General features: G+C 40.0%; 1 protein-coding gene across 1 annotated transcript; it reads right to left on the bottom strand.

Annotated features, from left to right (window-relative positions):
- Positions 1–2,313: 2,313 nt before the first annotated feature.
- rnf128a (ring finger protein 128a) lies at positions 2,314–16,142 on the bottom strand. The gene is made up of 7 exons (XM_080832646.1): positions 15,606–16,142; positions 7,691–7,938; positions 5,672–5,743; positions 5,192–5,274; positions 4,973–5,069; positions 4,532–4,700; positions 2,314–2,592 (listed from the first exon to the last, which is right to left on the bottom strand). The coding sequence occupies exons 1-7, from the start codon at positions 16,027–16,029 to the stop codon at positions 2,489–2,491; spliced, it is 1,197 nt and encodes a 398-aa protein (XP_080688772.1). The 5' UTR covers positions 16,030–16,142; the 3' UTR covers positions 2,314–2,488.
- Positions 16,143–18,632: the final 2,490 nt, after the last annotated feature.

The raw sequence follows: 18,632 nt of genomic DNA, 5'->3' as shown, positions 1-18,632 counted from the left end.
GGCCTCTATATTATTTTGTACGACATTACCCACAATCCTATGCATCTGTCGAGTTTTCTGGCTTGAGGAAGAAGACGCTCGCACACTGTTTCAGGATCAGGTTTTTTCGCAGTTTGGACATTGGACACAAGCTATTCAAAGAGCAAGAAAGAAATCTTATAATGAGTCTGAAAGCCATGGACACTTTTGTTGTTGACATAGCAGGGAAATGATGTAATGTACGCTACTTGAGAGGCCGTTCTCGTATTGATATATTATATTTGATGGGCAAAAATATAGGAATATATATATTAGGAAAGTCGACATACACAAACATTTTTGTTGCACAATTTAGTAGCCTACGTATGGCGCCCGACAACGGTAGGGGGTTAAGTCGATCCTCACAGAACAGGTCGGGGGCTTTGCCATTTTTTAATTGTAATGCATTCATAGCTTTAACTAAGCACTAAAGTAGTGGTAGTTGGATAGCCTACGCTAACACGGTCATGCCATGAAAAAAAAGTCCTCAACTATTTTCTTGGAACATTCTGAAGGGTTTAGGGAACATGTACATTTAATTTAAAAGTCTCCCCAAAACAGGTAGAACTTTATTACAAGAAACAAATATGTGGTAAACGAACATCCACACAGAACATTCACCTTTTAAAATAACTTTTCTAGAGTTCTAGAAAAAGGAGCCACTTCTTTTTTTTGTACGTCTGCAATCCTACATTTATGTTGTCCCTGTGGCCTTTATTTGGATTGTATCCATCATACTAAATCAATACCAAAATATGTCTACACATCCTGTATTTGCCTACTATCTACAAGACACAACAGCACACTGCGTTCATAAAACAAGAATTTATTAATTTCTTTTCTCAATATATAGCAGTTATCAAAGACCCAACATAACCCAAGTTAACAATGAAAAAGTAAGAATCCTTTTGTCCCTTAACATTAATCAAAAACACTTAGGTGCTCTTCATTAAGAAGAACTGGAACCTTCAAGCAAAAAAAAAAAAAAAAAACTGCAAAAGAAGTAAAATCATTCTTGTAAAGTGCATGCAGAACCTACTAACTTCATAAAGTGAGAACACATCTTTGTCATAAGATAAAAGAAAATAATTAATTTCTCGATCACTTTTTAAGGCACGCTATCTGCACAGCCAGTTTACACAGGAACGCATGTCCTTTTGGAGTAAGACCAGTGAGAACTGAAAAAAATTAAATAAAACAATTATTTCCAGGGAAATACTTTCAAGGATATTTCTGAAAATGTAAGGTAGCATTACGTACAAAATGTCATTTGGAGTACTAGCATCTATCCCTGTATAACAGTAGGGTATTTACAACATTCCCATTGGTAATAACCCAATGACTTACATGATTATTTTTTTCACAAAGGAACACCGATATGAAATAGAGAAATCAACAAACGATTCAATAACATTACAACCAATAAATGAAAAGAATATCAATTTTGTTTGTGATATTGCATAAAACCCATTTTCCTAAAAAAAAAAAAAGTCACTGTGGTCTTGCACATGCGCATGTGTTTGTAGCTGACGATACGGTATAGATGACAGTATAATATACAGACAGCAGATGGAGCACTACAGGTTTTGAAATAGAGACATTTGAACAAATGTCCATATTTTCAGGCAGAAAAGTGATAAGGCCCTGTTCACACACACTGCTCTGGAATGCACACTGTACAAACATAGAAAAGGACTAAACTGGGCTGTGTCCTAAGGCTTTCAGAATGCCGTGCTTCAGTTAAAAAATGAAGGCCCATTCAGGTTGGAACAGCCACACACTACTTTTTCTTTTTCTCTTTCTCTCTCTCTCTCTCTCTCTCTCTCTCTCTCTCTCTCTCTCTCTCTCGCTCACACACACACACACACACACACACACATAAAATATACAGACAAAAATGTACACTTCAAAGGAAATCTAGCAAAGCAACAAAGAGAAATTTCTGGCTTGTGGTCCGAGATCTTATGATCTGGTACTGTTAAAACATACAGCATACCGTTCTATCTGCATGAAGAAAATGTTGCCATTAAAAACACATAGCCGAAGACACAGTGATTTCTAACAGACAATCAAGTGACTTAGATGTTTAAATTACCTACATACAATAACAGTGAGTGTACTGATGTCCAGCCTGTACAGGCCTGAAGCAGAGATGCTCTGCAGAGGCTTGTTATATATCAAAATAATGAAAAATAATATGCATAGGTACCCCATAGGTAATATGCATACCCCTCCCGGTAACTGAGCCTGTTTTAATGTGTGTTTGGGTGGGGATGTTCCAGTGATATGCATAGCTAGTAGAGTTAGGCCAACCCGTGTTTGACTCTGCTCTTTCAATCCAGTTTCTAGTTCATCTGTGATCAAAGGATACTTTGAAGTGTCTATGTTTATTTGTGCCTATGTTTGCTTATGCTTGTTTGTGTGTGTGTGTGTGTGTGTGTGTGTGTGTGTGTGTGTGTGTGTTCAGCACTCATGTTCTGGCTTCTCTCTGGCTGTGGGCATCGTGCTCGAAGGCAAGGTTTTCGTAATGTGGCTGGATATCCACTTGAACAGATCCAAGATCAGGTTTGGACTCTGAAACAGATAAAGAACCTCCACATTACAATCAAGCAATCTAGGAGTAAGAAATCCATCCCAACTGGTCCCCGATTGTCAGTAACACAAATTTGGGCCTGCACTAAGAAACAGCAGTACAGACAATGTTTGGTGTTACTCAACTTCATGGAATAATTCTGCTTATAGAGGAATCGGATGGCTAATACACATACAGTATCTTCTAGGGAAGAATGCACTGCTTGGAAAAAGTTTAGTAAAATATATGGATTGGATAGGAGTTCATTCATAATAATAACTTATACAGTGCATGAGAAAACGTATTATTTCACACACGCACACGCAGGCCTATAACATGTGCAGCGTATTAACTGATTCCAGATCAGCTCAAGATGGCCGACACGCAGCTTGCTGGCTATGTAACTGTGTTGGTCTATCTAATCCTAGCTAGCCTCCCATTGAAATCAATTGTCAACAATACCGTACTGTCTACAATCCGCATACGCAACATCCAAAACAAGCGGATCTCCCGACAGCTTGTTGCGGTATTGCCTTCTAAAACCTTTTATTTTTTTAAATCTTTAAAACTGTGAATTTGAAGAGGAAAAATGCATATTTTCATCATTATATACGTGCCGGGATATGTAGAAAATGCCAGAAATTCTGAGTCAACTGGGAGGCTGTAAGAGAATCTACATGGAGTGGCCTGACCTATTAGTGTTCTGCGTGAAACTGCCACTTCAAGCTGAACCCATGACGTGGGTAGCAGCTCAGTGTCCAAGAATGACGTTCATTCTCAAAACAGAAGTCCAATTTCATGGTCAAGGAGGACTAAGGAAACATGATAACTGTCTCTCAAATCTCACCTCTACACACAAGAGGTTTACAGCGCAGCGCAATTCCATAGAGTGCTTCTGTGGCACATGACAAAATACAGCCCCTGCTCAGACACAACACACTTGACATTGACCTGGTGGGAAATGTGGTGTGTACAACTGAAATGTCACACATCTCTCCGAGCTCATACACATCTGCAATGTGTAAAATCAAAAAGAATTGCGCATAGCAGTGCAAAGAGTTTTGTATGTCCTGTTGTTTTAAGTCATTGTGGTTAGGGCTGTGTGATGAAACAACATGGGCAAAAAAGAAACGAAAATAGCGCTTGCAGTATATACATTAGAGACTAGAGGTTAATGATTACGCTATGTGGAAAACTGCATACAGCCATGGACACACTTAACATATAAATATATAAAACGGGTCATAATAGTACTTTTTTCTAGACAGCAGGAGGAATAAGATCTTGCCGTCCACCCCACACCATATGACCAGCATAGGCGTGTGAAGGGCCTGAGCACCCTTTAACAGGAGGATGAGAGGTATGCAGGGGTAGAATTTAAGAGACATAGCATGAGTGCACAGAGAAGGTGCTTGAGAGCCGAACTGCTACTGTTTTTTTCGGTACGTGCCACCTGTGAAATATGAAGTGGATTATTTACCCCCAGAAACTAGCCTTCTGCCATGAAGAATTACCCTGCTATCAAGTAATACTCCTTCTAGCTGCCTTGTCACCTCCACGGGCATCCCCCTCAGTTGTGGGGTGACACCACAAGGGCTCATCCTGTTCTCATGAAGGGGACAGCCATAAAGTAAACGACCTACCGCTGTCTGCTCTGTGCTTAGCTCAAGGATTCACCAATGTAACCATCTGTGCAGACGTCATTCATCTGTGTCTACATCATAACTGACTGATTTATACTGTCTTAACTACCTGCCTGGTATATATGCTATGCCTTTTTTTGACTGTCAGGGAGTCACTTCTTGATCCTATTTCAAAGAGGTGATTCCCTGCACAGGCTGTACACTTAAATAAAACTTTAAATCCTTGACTTCATCCTTCTCCCTTGTCCTTCTACCTATGTTTGCGTTTGCATCAGACTCCATCGAGCTTCTGCATTACCAGGGCTGGAGTGTGCAGTGTCCTCCTCCATTGGGCTGTGCTGCTCGGTCCCCTGGATGGAGGCGTAGCCAGATGAGGCTGTCTCGCTACGCCCGTCATCGGTCGTGTTGGGGAAGGACAAAATCTCTGGAGGCATTGGGATCTGCTGCGGGGCTTCCTCCATGTCAGGCTGTGAAAAATAAAGAAGGAAAAGAATAGAGAGAGAGAGAGAGAGAGAGAGAGAGAGAGAGAGAGAGAGAGAGAGAGAGAGAGGAGGGAGGGACATCTCAATTATTCTTTTGCAAAATGAGTTAATATGTCTCGGCACATTCAGGCCACATCCAAATTAAAAAGCTCTAAATTTGGCCTTTGCGGAACATTATGCTTTCAAGGAAAATGATAATGACTTTTTTGGGACACTAAAATGGATGTCCACAAGGTGTACTGTATTTATGTCCTTACCTCAACTCCCAGGGCTTTCAGGATGTCACATTTACACATCGGACACGTTCTGTGTTCCAGTAACCATGGCTCAATGCACTGCTTATGGAAGAGATGACTACACACACACACACACACACCACACACACACTTTATTATTTCAAATAGATTTAAAAATGATTTTTAACTTTATCAACGTAAGGACCCTGTCACATTAGTGCAAAGGCTTGCTTTACATACTTGCATGTGAGAATAGACAGCACATCTCCAGCCTTGTACGCATCAATGCAAACTGCACAGGTGTCAGCATCAGGCCCTGTCTCCTGCAAATTAAACACCACGTTAGAAGACAACACACAAGGAGGGATGCGAGAAAGACAGGAAGGAAGGAAGCAAGGAGAGAAGGAAGGACAGTAGGAAGAGAGGAAGGGAAGTAGGAAGAGAGAAGGAATGAAGGAGGGAAGGAAGGAAGGAAGGGAGAAAAGCAAAGCGGTGATCTGTGTGTGCTGAGTTTCCTGAAAGCGTCGCTGAGCAACCACCGTGGTAATGGTGTAAAGAGAAAGTTGAAAATGATAGAGACCATCATTTCATCATGGTAGTTGGTCAACTACGCTTTCGTGAAACACCAACAAGGAGTATAGAAAATAGGAAGAGCTGAAACAAAGGAGGGAAGTGTGGAAGGAGGGAAGAAAGAAAGGAGGAAGTGCAGCCGTTCAGTACCTCATCTCCCTGTTTAAGTGTGCGGACTTGCAGTTGACGAATCGCCTTCTTTGCTTCGGCCTTCAGCTGTTTCTGCATAGGAGAGAGGAGGAGAGTGTGTCAGGAGGACAGGATGGGGAGGGGCGAGGTGTGTGGATTACACTGGAGTGGTTAATGCGGAAAAAGATGCCTAGAGAGTGCTCTGCTAATCATATGCATGTGCTGGGTTCCCCACGTTTCACATTGCACGGTTTTGCATTATTCAGCCACTTCCTAGCTCTCTTTCTCCCATTCGTTAACCCTCTCCCTCTCTCTTCAACACCTACAGTGCTGTGCAGTTCCATAAGCCTGGGCCTCTTCAGTTTTGCCAGTAGAAATGCTGTGGCTTTAGTGTGAATGGTGTTGAAGCTAAGTAACAAGCCAGGGCCAGGCAATATCTATGAATAAAATACATACATCTTTTCCATTTTTACCTCAGTGATCAATCGACTGAAATTTCTTATGTACTGGCAAGTTTCAAAATACCACCGGAACTACATCCGGTTTTTATGCAAGTCACTGAACTCTTTGCTGAATCATATGCTGATATTTACAGTGGTTTTCTTCCACCGTTTTTCTTGTGTATAACGTCATTGCGGAAGCATCAAACTAAAGGTGAGGAAGAGGATGATGTCATTCACCCCTGACTTAGATGTTGTTCAGTTGAGTCATTAAAACTCTCCTCTGAATAAGTCTCTGGGGATTTTAGAGATGTAAACGCTAGACACCTCGAGCCTCACACACACACATTTTATATATTGATTATATTAAGCAAATGTATATACATATATACATTGTATATATAGAATATAAATATAATGTATATAAAATATTTAAATTAAATAAATATATACTGTAGACAGCAAACAGTTGTCACATATTACATAAAATGATGAAAGTTTGATTATTGTCTAATCTACAGAAAGCCCATGGGAAATACACCACCAGACAAAACAGGCGTCACTCAGTCACTTGGGAATCTCACTGAAGAGAATTAGCAGGATGTTTTTCACCAAGCCTGTATGCGTGTTTGTGTTTCAGCAAGTGTCACTGTGTGTGTGTGTGTGTGTGTGTGTGTGTGTGTGTGTGTGTGTGTGTGTGTGTGTGTGTGTGTGTGAGGGTGTGCGTGTACATTTGAGCATATGTGTGGGTTTGTGGGCTTGTGGGCATGCAGGTTTGTATGTGTATTCAGGGCTGGCTGACATTTTGGGAGTGTCTGTTCTGTTTTGCATACACTCACAGGAAGGACAATGCTCTCCTTCTGCCCAGAACTTCACACTCAGTGGGCGACTGTTTGAGAATAGTGCTCGTCCGAGACAAACACACACACTTCTGTGTGTTCCCTCCCCCATAACAGAGGACCTATAAATGTTTATCAGGCTTGCAGTAATGTGACCGCAGTCTCACTATCTCACCCTTGCCAAGGTGAGGAGAAATATCTCCTCTCAGTTCAAAGGTTTCTAACAGTATGGCACAAAAAGCAGCCTGGGCATGTTCCAGTGCAAGGCAGTGCTCATCTTCCGACTTGCTGTTGGCTTCTGTGTACATAGCTCTGTGTGTGTGTGTGTGTGTGTGTGTGTGGTGTGTGTGGTGTGTGGTTTGTGTGGTTTGTGTGGTTTGTGTGATGTGTGTGGTGTGTGTGGTGTGTGTGGTGTGTGTGGTGTGTGTGGTGTGTGTGTGTGTGTGTGTGTGTGTGGTGTGTGTGTGTGTGTGTACTTTTCCATTTAAAAAAGTGGGTGTGCTCTATAGCATGGAGAAACTAGCAGGCAGATTAGGATCCTCTATTGTTGCCGGGGCGCATACATACATACCCAGCACCGATATCAACAACCACAGAAACTATGAGTCCAGTCAGACCTGCTCAACCTGTTCTTTGGGACACTTGAGCAGGAGAGGGCTGACCCCAGGCTGTCTTGTGATAGCCAAAGTTAAACTTGTCCCTTGTGGTTAAGGAAACGGCCATGAAGTCTGTGTGTAACATCTTGGTGTGAGTTTGTGTACCTGCTTGCGGTTCTGCAGTCGGACTGTGTTCAGCCGCCGGGCCGAGTAGAATATGAAGTATCCTACAGTGGCTGCAGTCACTACGAAGAAGGAAATGGACACGAAGAAGACGGAGTAATGGCTCATCCAGGGACCATGCTGCTTCCCAACCTCTATTGCCATAGTTACCGAAATACCCTGCTTCAGCAAAGCCACCATCTCACTCCCACGGACGTGTCCGATCATAATGGCTACTGTGTCACCAGTGCCTGTGAACACACACACACACGCACAAATTTACATACATGTAGCAACATAATTGGTCACACACACACACTGCAGAATTATATTTCATGAAAAAACACAGAAATATCATATCATACGCGGCAGAACCTCTTCAGAATCCCACATTATGTTTTCCCCCACACTCACAAATGTTCATGTCAGTTCAGACAGAGCACAACACAATGCCATCTGTGTTTTCACCCTCACACAGTGCAGTGTTTTCACTCTACACACACACACACACACACACTCACACACACACACACACACACACAAATGACTCAGTCATCGTAATCACATGCAGTGCAGAACACAATACTATTCTGCCAATTATGGATAGACAAACTCTTATTTCATCAAGAATCCACAGATAAAGGTTTGGGTGAAAAAGTAGTTGACTATTAAATGGCTCTATAAGAAATATACTATGAATACTAATCGGAATATTATAGCTTTACTGTGGGGGAAATGTGCCCATGTATCTGTGTCAGCAAATTAGATATTCACTTTATTCCCTTAACACTTTATTACCCCTTTACTACATGGAATATTAAACTTTTTGGAATGGACTGATTGTTCTCGAATCCTCAAACAAGCATATTGTTTTTTTTGTTTTGCATTAGTTCAGTTCCGTCAATGAAAAGTGTTTTACTCGGGAAAGTATTTTTACTTGGAAAGACAATATCCTGATTGTGAAGTAGGGTGGAAAACAGAAGTTCCATGCATCAGGTGGCTGCATTGGAGCGTTTCTTCCTGCAGTGGTGACATGGTAGTTTCAAACAGAAGCTGGCTAAGAGGTGGATACAGGTTGGACATGGAGGTTTTTCCTGTTATAGATTTCTGAACATTTCTGGTCAACATCTTTAGAATGCAGGTGTGAAAATCAAGAACCACAAGCCAAACATTTGGCTCATGTGACTATGAAATGACAAAAGTGCATTTCCCAGAATTGCAAGCACACAATCCACTGTGAGGCCTGGCGCACAGACAGAAATAATTGAGGGAAACCAAAACAACTATCTATAGAAAAAGTCTCCATGTCTGCCAGATTTAAAGTCTCTTCATTGGCCGTGTAATATTATGTCATGTGAGGCAGCATGCCGTCCACCTGATTTAACAAAACAATGTCAGCAAATTGCTCACATGTTTGTAAGTTGCACTGACTCCAGACAATCTTAAAGTGTTTTCCACCCATCTGGTTTATGAGTTAAGAGTGTCTTAGAAATCACTTGTCGCAACAGCTACTTCAGTGGTGTTCTTCAGTTTCCCCTTCCCTAAGCAATATAATTAATGACTAACTTTAAAGATTACAGAGATCACAGAACATAGTCTTGTCAAATTGTGTCCACCTTGTCTGTAAAATAATGATACATGCATATTCTGTTTGGACCAAGAAGGGACTGTGTTTATTATGCTTTTGTCATACAAAGATAAACCGGAGTCTGACAGAAAAAAATACATTGTTGTGAGATATGATAACAAGATGTGTTAAAACTAATGAGACCTCACTTCAGACTCAACTTCATGCTCACTAGTGAGGCTGAAATGCTTTGCTCATAAGAGGCCCATTAACAGAACAGCATGTCTCCTTCAAGCTAAAATACACTCACTTAAAAAAAAAAGATTACATGTAATCAGAAGCCAAGACTATTTTGTCTTTGCATATTGTCTCTATCGAAGCACACTTTAAACAAAGAAAGGGCAAGTGAAGTCAAGTACCTCATATTTAGGAGCAGTGGTATGTTTCAGCTAAGGCAGACCAGTTTTTCTTGTTCACTCACTAGCCAGGCACAATGAAGAAGAAGCTACGAGTCGTTAATCTACTGACAAACAAACATCAAACACCTTTAATGCTTTCCACAGCACACAAATGTAATACATTTCTGTTACAACAACAACTTTCGAATATATTTTCTGTCATTCATTCATTGAAGGACATTTGTTAATGAAGTACACAAAGGTTTGGTAAGGGTGTTCCAAGCTGTCAAAACCTAAGACCTGAAAAACATATTGAGTAAATACTATCTTACTCAATAGCAACTTTCGAAGAATGTAGGCTAACTCAAACATAAGTACAAGGACACAATAACCTCCATAATATCCACTCGAAAGACTATCTCAGTGTCAATATCTTCATACAAAAAGGATAATAACTTTAAATAAATTTGACCTAAATAGTCCATTGATAAGACAAGAATGTGGACAACAGGCACCACCTCAAACTTTCCTTAACATGAGTGGATTAAGTTTTCCAACAAACTGATTGCTAATCTTTCCAGTGGCCCCACAAGGTGACACAAGTGATCTCTCCAGACTTTCATAACTTGGTGAAATGTGTTGTTCACTGTTAACTTGCTTTTTGTTTGTCAGATCACATGACTACCAAGATAAACAGGTTTATCAGTTCAGTCAATAGCACTGTAGAAATCAAAGTCCATAGAGATCAGAGGAGTCCAAATGCCATGTACGCTAGCATGTACAGTACATTATATAGTCTATGTGCTGGACTATGTGTACTGTATGTGTTTTGTGATGCAAACTATGCACTCTATTATGTAATGTCACCATTATTTATCTTTGTTCCTTCAAATAACCAGTTGGACTACAATAATACTGGGAAAAAACAACCCGCTTGTCTTATTTGCTTACTGTCAAGCTAAGCAAAATGGCATATATATGGGAATATGTAAATGTTTGGCATTGGTAAAATAACTTTGACTGCGGCATCTCCACTTGATGGTTACACAACAACACAAAAACACAATCAATCTACCGATACGATCTATGCACTTGAGGGCACATTTCACAGAACCACTAAAAATGAACCCAGTGTGACAATTCTCAAACCATAGAGATTAAATAAATGCCCAGTGAAACATCACAATGACTATTTAGACCATAATATCAAATAATGAAAGCATTTTGCACAAGGTCAAAACAGCAACGTCAGCTTGTCGCACCCGACTATAGGACAAGGTTATTAGCTTTTTGTTGCGAACTTCACAGGTACACCTTTGATAAAGAGACTTGTTTAAGAGATAACCTAACTTTTGCTCACCCAGACCAGGAAGATAAACACATCACACATCTCTTGCGATAGCTACACTAATAATTCAAAACATCTATCTAACATTCCAACATGTTATTAATGACAGATCTACTTCAAAAATTCTTTAACTCAATATAATAACCGGTGCAATAGCAGATGCAAGAGACATACAAAGTCAATTTCAATCCCAAACATTTGGCGTGCGACTCATAAGGTCAACAACACTTTAAAGTCACTTTTAAGTCTCTCTACAGTGAATGTGGTTAGTGCTTTATGTGATTTCAACACCTTTCTCGTTCATTTCATTTGCACTGCAAAGCTGGCGTTTGTTACTATTAGAATTAAAACATTTATTTTGACAGAATATGCATAAAGCTTAGGTTCAACAGCCTAGACACTGAGAAAACACGCTTAGCATATAAGACTACATTATTCTGAAGGTTGTAATGTGCAAGTTCTTTTTTAGGATTATCATACAGGTTAGTCCAAATTAAACTGTTTAAGGGCATTGAATGTAGCCTAGGTCTACATCATTAGCGACTTATAGCAGCCAGTCGCCATTTTGTTAACTTTCCCAGTTGTGGAAGAAATGCTGAAGAAAACTTCATATAGGCATCAATGATGGCAGGTTAATAGATGAGCAAATATCTTAAATTAAACTGTGTGGTTAAATTATTGTAGGGACATGACTCAACTTTCAGGAACAGTTTGTTGAGGAACCGACCTTATTTCAAGCAGTTCCTTGTTTGTGAGGGAGGAAACCATTTACTGGAACCAGTTGGGCTCAAGCAAAAGACTTTGACAGGTATACAACATTTTACAATAAGAGAGATCTGTGTCACCAAATCAACACTTCTATTATTTGTACCAAGGTTACCTCATTACATCAGACTAATCCATAAAGAAGCACATAATAAGCACCAGTCATGTACTGGAGGATCTTACGGTGTGCAAACATAGGAAAAAGGTAATTTGATATTTGACCGCCTTACTCCCTGATCCCTGTGGTACAATGCAGCTGGTTGCCCCTCCATTTACTCTCTAGAGCCACGTTGACCCTTGCTGACCCTAGAGCTTCCCACAGTTGTGTCAAGTTGAATGTTAATGCACCTCACTGAATGGTGTATTCCATTTCCTTCTACACAAAGGCCAATAGACTGTGCAGGACAGCAAACCCTGGGACAGAGACGACCCCATGGAAAGGTCCCTGGAGAGCACATCAGAACAATCATTCAGTTTGGAAAACGTTACTTCCCATTGTTTCAATTTATATGGCAGCTGGTCGACAGTGAGGTTTAGTCCTTCCTCAAAACTAGATTTCTTCTTTAGTCAGCATCAGCCACCTTACCCTTGTGCACATCAGCCTTAGTTGTTTAGACAAGGTAGCCTACTGTGATGCAACACTAACACAAATTAGATTGATTGCAAAAAGCTAACACAAAATGTAGCACTAATTTACACCTGTAGCCATGGTCAGTACATGCAGTGTGTGGATACACTGAGGGGGATATTGATCATTCCACTTCCCTTGAAAATAGGTCTCTCTAATTGAGTCTGATGTGAAACAACCCCAGCAACCAGACCAGTGGTTACAAAGTTGCCATTTCCCCCCAAGAAATATGTTATTCCTCTACAATAGCGATATATATTACTCTCTTCTGTCTAACCTGAAGGAGGAAAAGGACTGAAGCAGGTCACAAGTCTTCAATAAATATTAGTATTATTCATGTAGGCCCTGTGTAAGCAGCAAAGTTAAGGTTGTAAACATGTTGGCTACCAACTCGCCTTCACAACAATGTGCCAATGTTGCCACTGGACAAAATATTTTTATAGCTCTCATTTAAATATGAATCGGCTATTATCGTTTTATCATGTAGCATATTTAGGCTACCATACTAAATTTCCGATTTAAAAGTAGGCTACCACATGGCCATGAATAGCTTTCTGTACAGAAATTATCTAACCATTTCTGACACTCATGCGACATGATGACATCCATGTGACGGATGACTACAGATCACAAGGAAAGCCAGCTGAATATGGAGGACTGAAAGTGACAAAATTCAATAAATAAATACACCATCAATAATTATTTAAATGTGTCATTAATTAATTAAAATGGGAATTAAATACATAAATGTTTTATTAAATGTGTCATTAATTAATTCAAATTGGAAATAAATACATAAATGTTTCATTAAATGTGTCATTAATTCATTAAATACAAATTCATTTTATGTCAAAAAACACATTTAATTATTTCACTATTTAATTAATTATGTCATGGTCCTGTGTTGCAGCGCATCAATAATTTATTTTATCTGTCAAACTCACCCATCAAAGTCAGTGGGCGGATTCCTAAAACCTGATTGGTTACCCTGCACATCAAGTCAAGGCTTACCGATTCAAGATATTTGGATTGACGCAGGCCTCATTCCTAAACACTGTCAAACAAAACTTTTTCTTAAACGCTAAAAATCCAGAGCGTGCGAGATGAAGAAAACGGAAAATCGATCCAGTAGTGGACCATGGATTAAATACCTCGAAAGCAATTTAGCCATCAACAGAAATGCAAAACAAAATTGAAAAGTCAGTAAGGAAAGCTAAAATGTATGGGGAAATACGAGGAGAGTTGGATTCAAAAGGACAGGGTTCAAAAGGACAACAGACCTAATAACAAACACATTACAAATAATAAAGAGGGCTTTCATCCATCAAAATGTGTTGGTTTGTCTGCTTTGTATACATTATCTCTTTCAATCTGGCTTGTTGTTTTTGTGTGATATTACACTTGATATTAACAGTTGACTAAGCAAGTTCTTGTAGCAGCTAGCTGCTAGCTGTCGTGAGGTACTATGCTAGTCAACTCCCATCATGAGCTGCATTGCCTGCTCGTAGAAAACCCGTAGTTGCATCATTAACTGAGACCGTGATGTAGTGCTGGTTTTGTATTGTGTGTACTGTAGAAGACTTGCCACTTGAAAAAAAAGAAGCTCTTGACTAAGCACGTTCGTGTAGTAACTAGCACTAGCTGCTGTAGGTTACTGCTACAGTTGTTAAGTAGTTAGTCAACTCCCGTCATGAACTGCATTGCCACTCGTCTGATCTACGTGAGAAAATATAGAAAGCCATGGCCAAGTAAACAGAACTTTTATATGTCGTGGAAAATTCTAAGAGTTCTCAAGAAACTTCTCAAGGCAAATAGGTGTGAATATGCTGAAAGGTTTATTTCAGAGGAATTAACTACTGCTGAGCTGGTCCATGGAGCATCTCAAAAACTCTAGTCTAAAGTGATCAAGTAAACAGAACTTTAACTTTAGGTCGTATGGTACTACATGGTATTAAAAAGTTAAACAAAATTTAAGTTTTATCGAAATGAATTTGCGTTCTCGCTGGAAGAAGACCACTCGTGAATAACTCACAATTTTAACCAAAGTAACATGTCACAAGATTCCATAACGTTAAGTTTTGGTGCTGGAACCGGTGGAAAAATGTCTCTCTCCAGGTACTTCAGACTAAAGCAATGGATCAGACTAAATCAGCGTTAGCCCCGCCCACTGACTTTGATGGGTGAGTTTGACAGATAAAATAAATTATTGATGCGCTGCAACACAGGACCATGACATAATTAATTAAATAGTGAAATAATTAAATGTGTTTTTTTTTACATAAAATGAATTGGTATTTAATAAATTAATGACACATTTATTGAAACATTTATGTATTTAATTCCAATTTGAATTAATTAATGACACATTTATTGAAACATTTATTTATTTAATTCCAATTTAAATTAATTAATGACACATTTAAATAATTATTGATGGTGTATTTATTTATTGAATTTTGGCACTTTCAGTCCTCCATAGCTGAAGCTCCCTTCAGCTGAAATGATTGACTCTTAAGTGAGCTTCCCTTTTGTGCGCCCAAGCATGTTAAAAGGGTGAATGTCAGTTTGTCAGAAATGAAATTGCTTGTTTGTGCAACAACAACACTGACATGTTGAAGGAACTGTGCAAAGCGAATGTTCGCCTATATTCCTGTGTATGTAGGCCTATTTGCTTCCTGACACTTTTGGTGGATCACAGCATCCAGAATATGATTATTTGGACTGTTTGGCCAAATCACCTCAAACACACCGTTCGTAGTGGCTTCAGTCAGTCAACACGGAGTCAACGGATATGCATTGCAGATTAATTCATTCATATCAGCTGTCTAACTTTTACTCTTTAATATAACCATTTGATCCCTCCACCACCACCCACCAGCGTGAGTAAGGACCAGATACAAAAAAAAATTAAAAAACAGGCCTAGCCGCATGATTATACCATCTGTCTGGTTAATCGCAACACTGACGTTTTCAATCGAAATAATTCGCACGACACAAGGTCCCTCAGGTTGGTAACACCACCCTACAGCGCGTGTCCTTAAGCCACATCGGTCGATCTCGACGAAATACCATAACGTTATTTAACACAAACAGTCCTTCAGTTGTCTGAACTTACGTGAACTTAGAAAACTCAGGTTACATAGAAATCCTCAAAGACCTGTTGCGTAAGACAACCGAGAAAATGCCTAAAGTGTTTACAAGTTGAAACATACCTGGATGGGACATTTGTATGACCCGGTTTTCCATGCCGAGAGTATTAAATATAACAGCGGCAATCGCTCCTTTACTGGCCGCGACGTTGATCTTGTCAGAAAATGTGCATCCATTTCCTCGCTGGATAAGTGCTATCCAGCCTTCGGATCCATTTGGGATGTCATAAACAGTGTCGCTGTCACAGCCGTATATTGGGTCAGGGAAGTATACGTTTCCAGCTACAGATGCCTTTGGAGAGTCTTGTCCGTATAGTCCGATTTCTTCGTATCGCCACTTAGTTTCGTTGTTTTGGGGGGCAACAAATGACACGTTGAGGTATGCAGTGCAGATGTATGTCGCCTGAGCGAAATGTAAACTCGATACCTGTAGGCTCGACGCGACGAATAACCACGAAAACAGGTGCCGTTTCGCAAGCAGAGACATGTCTGGTTGCAATGCCGATTTTGAACTTACTCAGCAGAATTAATGTTATTACTTTACACCGACACAATTGCAAACAAGTTAAAGAAATCCGTGATAAAGGAACACTTCATCGACCCACGCCAGCCCTGGGTACTGCTAACAGGTGAACTAGTTGGAACAGGGTGCGATCTATCTCATCGAGGTCAGGTTGAGTTTGAACACACCCATTTTTGTCTTAAAGGTACAGCCACAACCACGACCAAAGTGCACACGCATTCGCCAAATTTAGCAATTCCCATAAACAAATAAAGACCATTGCAAACTAAGAAATATGGGGACGCAATTCTGATAGCTTACTAAAAGTGGCAAGCTTCAAGACTGGACAGGGTTTTTAAAATTGATCCAGTATCGATGCTATCCTACATTTAAATGGCAGTTTAGGCAAACTTGTGTGCGCCCCCTACATATTCTCAGTTGTTATTCTCCCTTTTCTGCTGGGATGGTTGTTCTGTACAGCTCCCATGGACAAAAAAAGCACAATACTCGAAAGGGCTAAATGACATCGTCAAATGACACAAATGCGGCAACTCATTTGAGCAGTTCTTTTGACACATCCAACCAGGCTGGCAACGGAGCCACCATTCCCACCCAATCAACATGGAATCGAACATATATTAGCCCTTGCACTCATTCCCAATGCAAAATAACTAGATGTAGTTATTCCACCTATTTGATCAAATATCTTATGCACCTGCCTCCAGAGTGGAAGTGGAAACAGTACACAGATGTATCCTATGTAGAAGGCCTATGTTGAAATGCACTTAAGTGCATTTGCAACCTGATTAAAATACAGTAGGCTACACACTCCTGATACAAAAGTTTTTCTTTAATGTAAGAAAGTAGTACTATTTTATGTTTTTTTCAGCAGACTTAAAATACAGAGTTAATGTCCAACTGTAGCAAATCCCTGACATACTTACAGTTCTGTGTCTGTAAAAATAAAAAATAAAAAAATCACTCTTTAGAAGGAGCATCTTCCCAGTCTGCTTTGTGAAGTCTGTCTATGCCTTGCTCCAGAAGCTCCAGGTGAGATATGAGCTTTCTCCCTATCAAGATCTCTGGAGGGGAATGTGTCCGTGAGGTAAGAGGAAGGATCCGATACTGGATAAAGAACCAGGAGAGTTTCACTAACAAAGAAGGCCCGGAGATGTTCAGCCCATATTTCAAAGTCACCCAAACAGATTACAGTACAGTGTGAATGTGGCACACATCAGTTAGGTCCACTGCACTCACTCCTATTCATTGAGAACTGAAATGGGGGTGGGGGGGGGGGGGGGGGGATTATACTGTCTAGGTTCTGTGTATATACTCAGAAGAAACGTCTGGGTCCTGTTTGTCCTGTCGGGACTTATTTCTCAAGAATGACCATTGGACTATACATTATCCCTTACTTATTCACTATTTTTCTTACAACAACACATCTGTTGAGTCATTTGAATGAATGAAATCATGAATACGAAATGCTATCAGAAACCCTTGGACTACAATAATCAGAAGATTGAATTATGTCACTGTGTGAAGCTGGATGGAACATTTGTATAACCCCCTTTCACCACCGAGATTTTTAAATATAACAGCCGCAATTGCTCCTTGCCGCAACATTGATCTTCTTGTGTGTTTATATACTCTTTTTTATGACATCTGACTGCAGTGAGCTCCACTTCCAGTGAGGTGAAGCATGATGGAAGACCACCAGGGAGTGTGTTTTCAGTGAATGGAATGCAATTGTGGAGGGCGCGCTTGAACCCAGCGCAAGGGCGTTTATATAACACGGACACAAACAAGGCATTGCACTTTCTGAGAGTACAGTGAGAAAGTCAGTGTCAATGAATCACAGTTGGAGAACTTTATAATCCACTTCGACTTCCAGCTACTTTGTTTGTTTGGGATAACAGTGAGGGTAGGGTGATTGTAAGTAGAGGAACTTGCCCACCCGTAGCAATACGGTGCAGTGCCAGTATTTGCTCAGGGGGTAGAGTCATTTGTCAGCAATGCCAGCTTTGAAGTGTCCGTCAGAAAAATACAATGTCAATGTGACACTGACCTACCTCTGCTGTGGAAGTAGTTATTATTGGCCTAGTTGTTATTAGTGATGACCTACAAACAGTAGGACAGCATTTCCCAGCCTGTATTAATATGCCCAAGACTCTGTGAAACATTCAAACACAAACTTTGGATTCAAATTTTAAATGACTCTCCTTCTGACCTTCAACACAGCAGGTAGTTTGATCCTCATCTGGCAGATAAAAGCTCTTTACTTTCAAACATTGCAAACTCTATGTAGTGTTTTTCCTCTAAAAAAATTAAATAGTTCATCCCACAAAACCATTTGGCTATTCATTATCAACAGATTTCAGTGTTTATTTTACATTTATGGCTGTAGGGCAAACATGTGAATGCCACTTTTGTGACAACCTCTTTACCAACTTGCATTGCTATGACAAACATACTCTTGGAGACATATCATAAATCAATCATAAAATTCTCGAATCCCATAGTAAGCCAAATAATTACAGAAAATAAAATACCATTTTGTCATTTTCATCAATTATAATCGTCAGTAG

The sequence above is a fragment of the Sprattus sprattus genome (genome assembly GCF_963457725.1).
Source record: "Sprattus sprattus genome assembly, chromosome: 1".
Taxonomy (NCBI): Eukaryota; Metazoa; Chordata; class Actinopteri; order Clupeiformes; family Clupeidae; genus Sprattus; species Sprattus sprattus.
The sequence above is the reverse complement of the archived record's forward strand: the minus strand, read 5'-3'. Positions and strand labels throughout refer to the sequence as shown.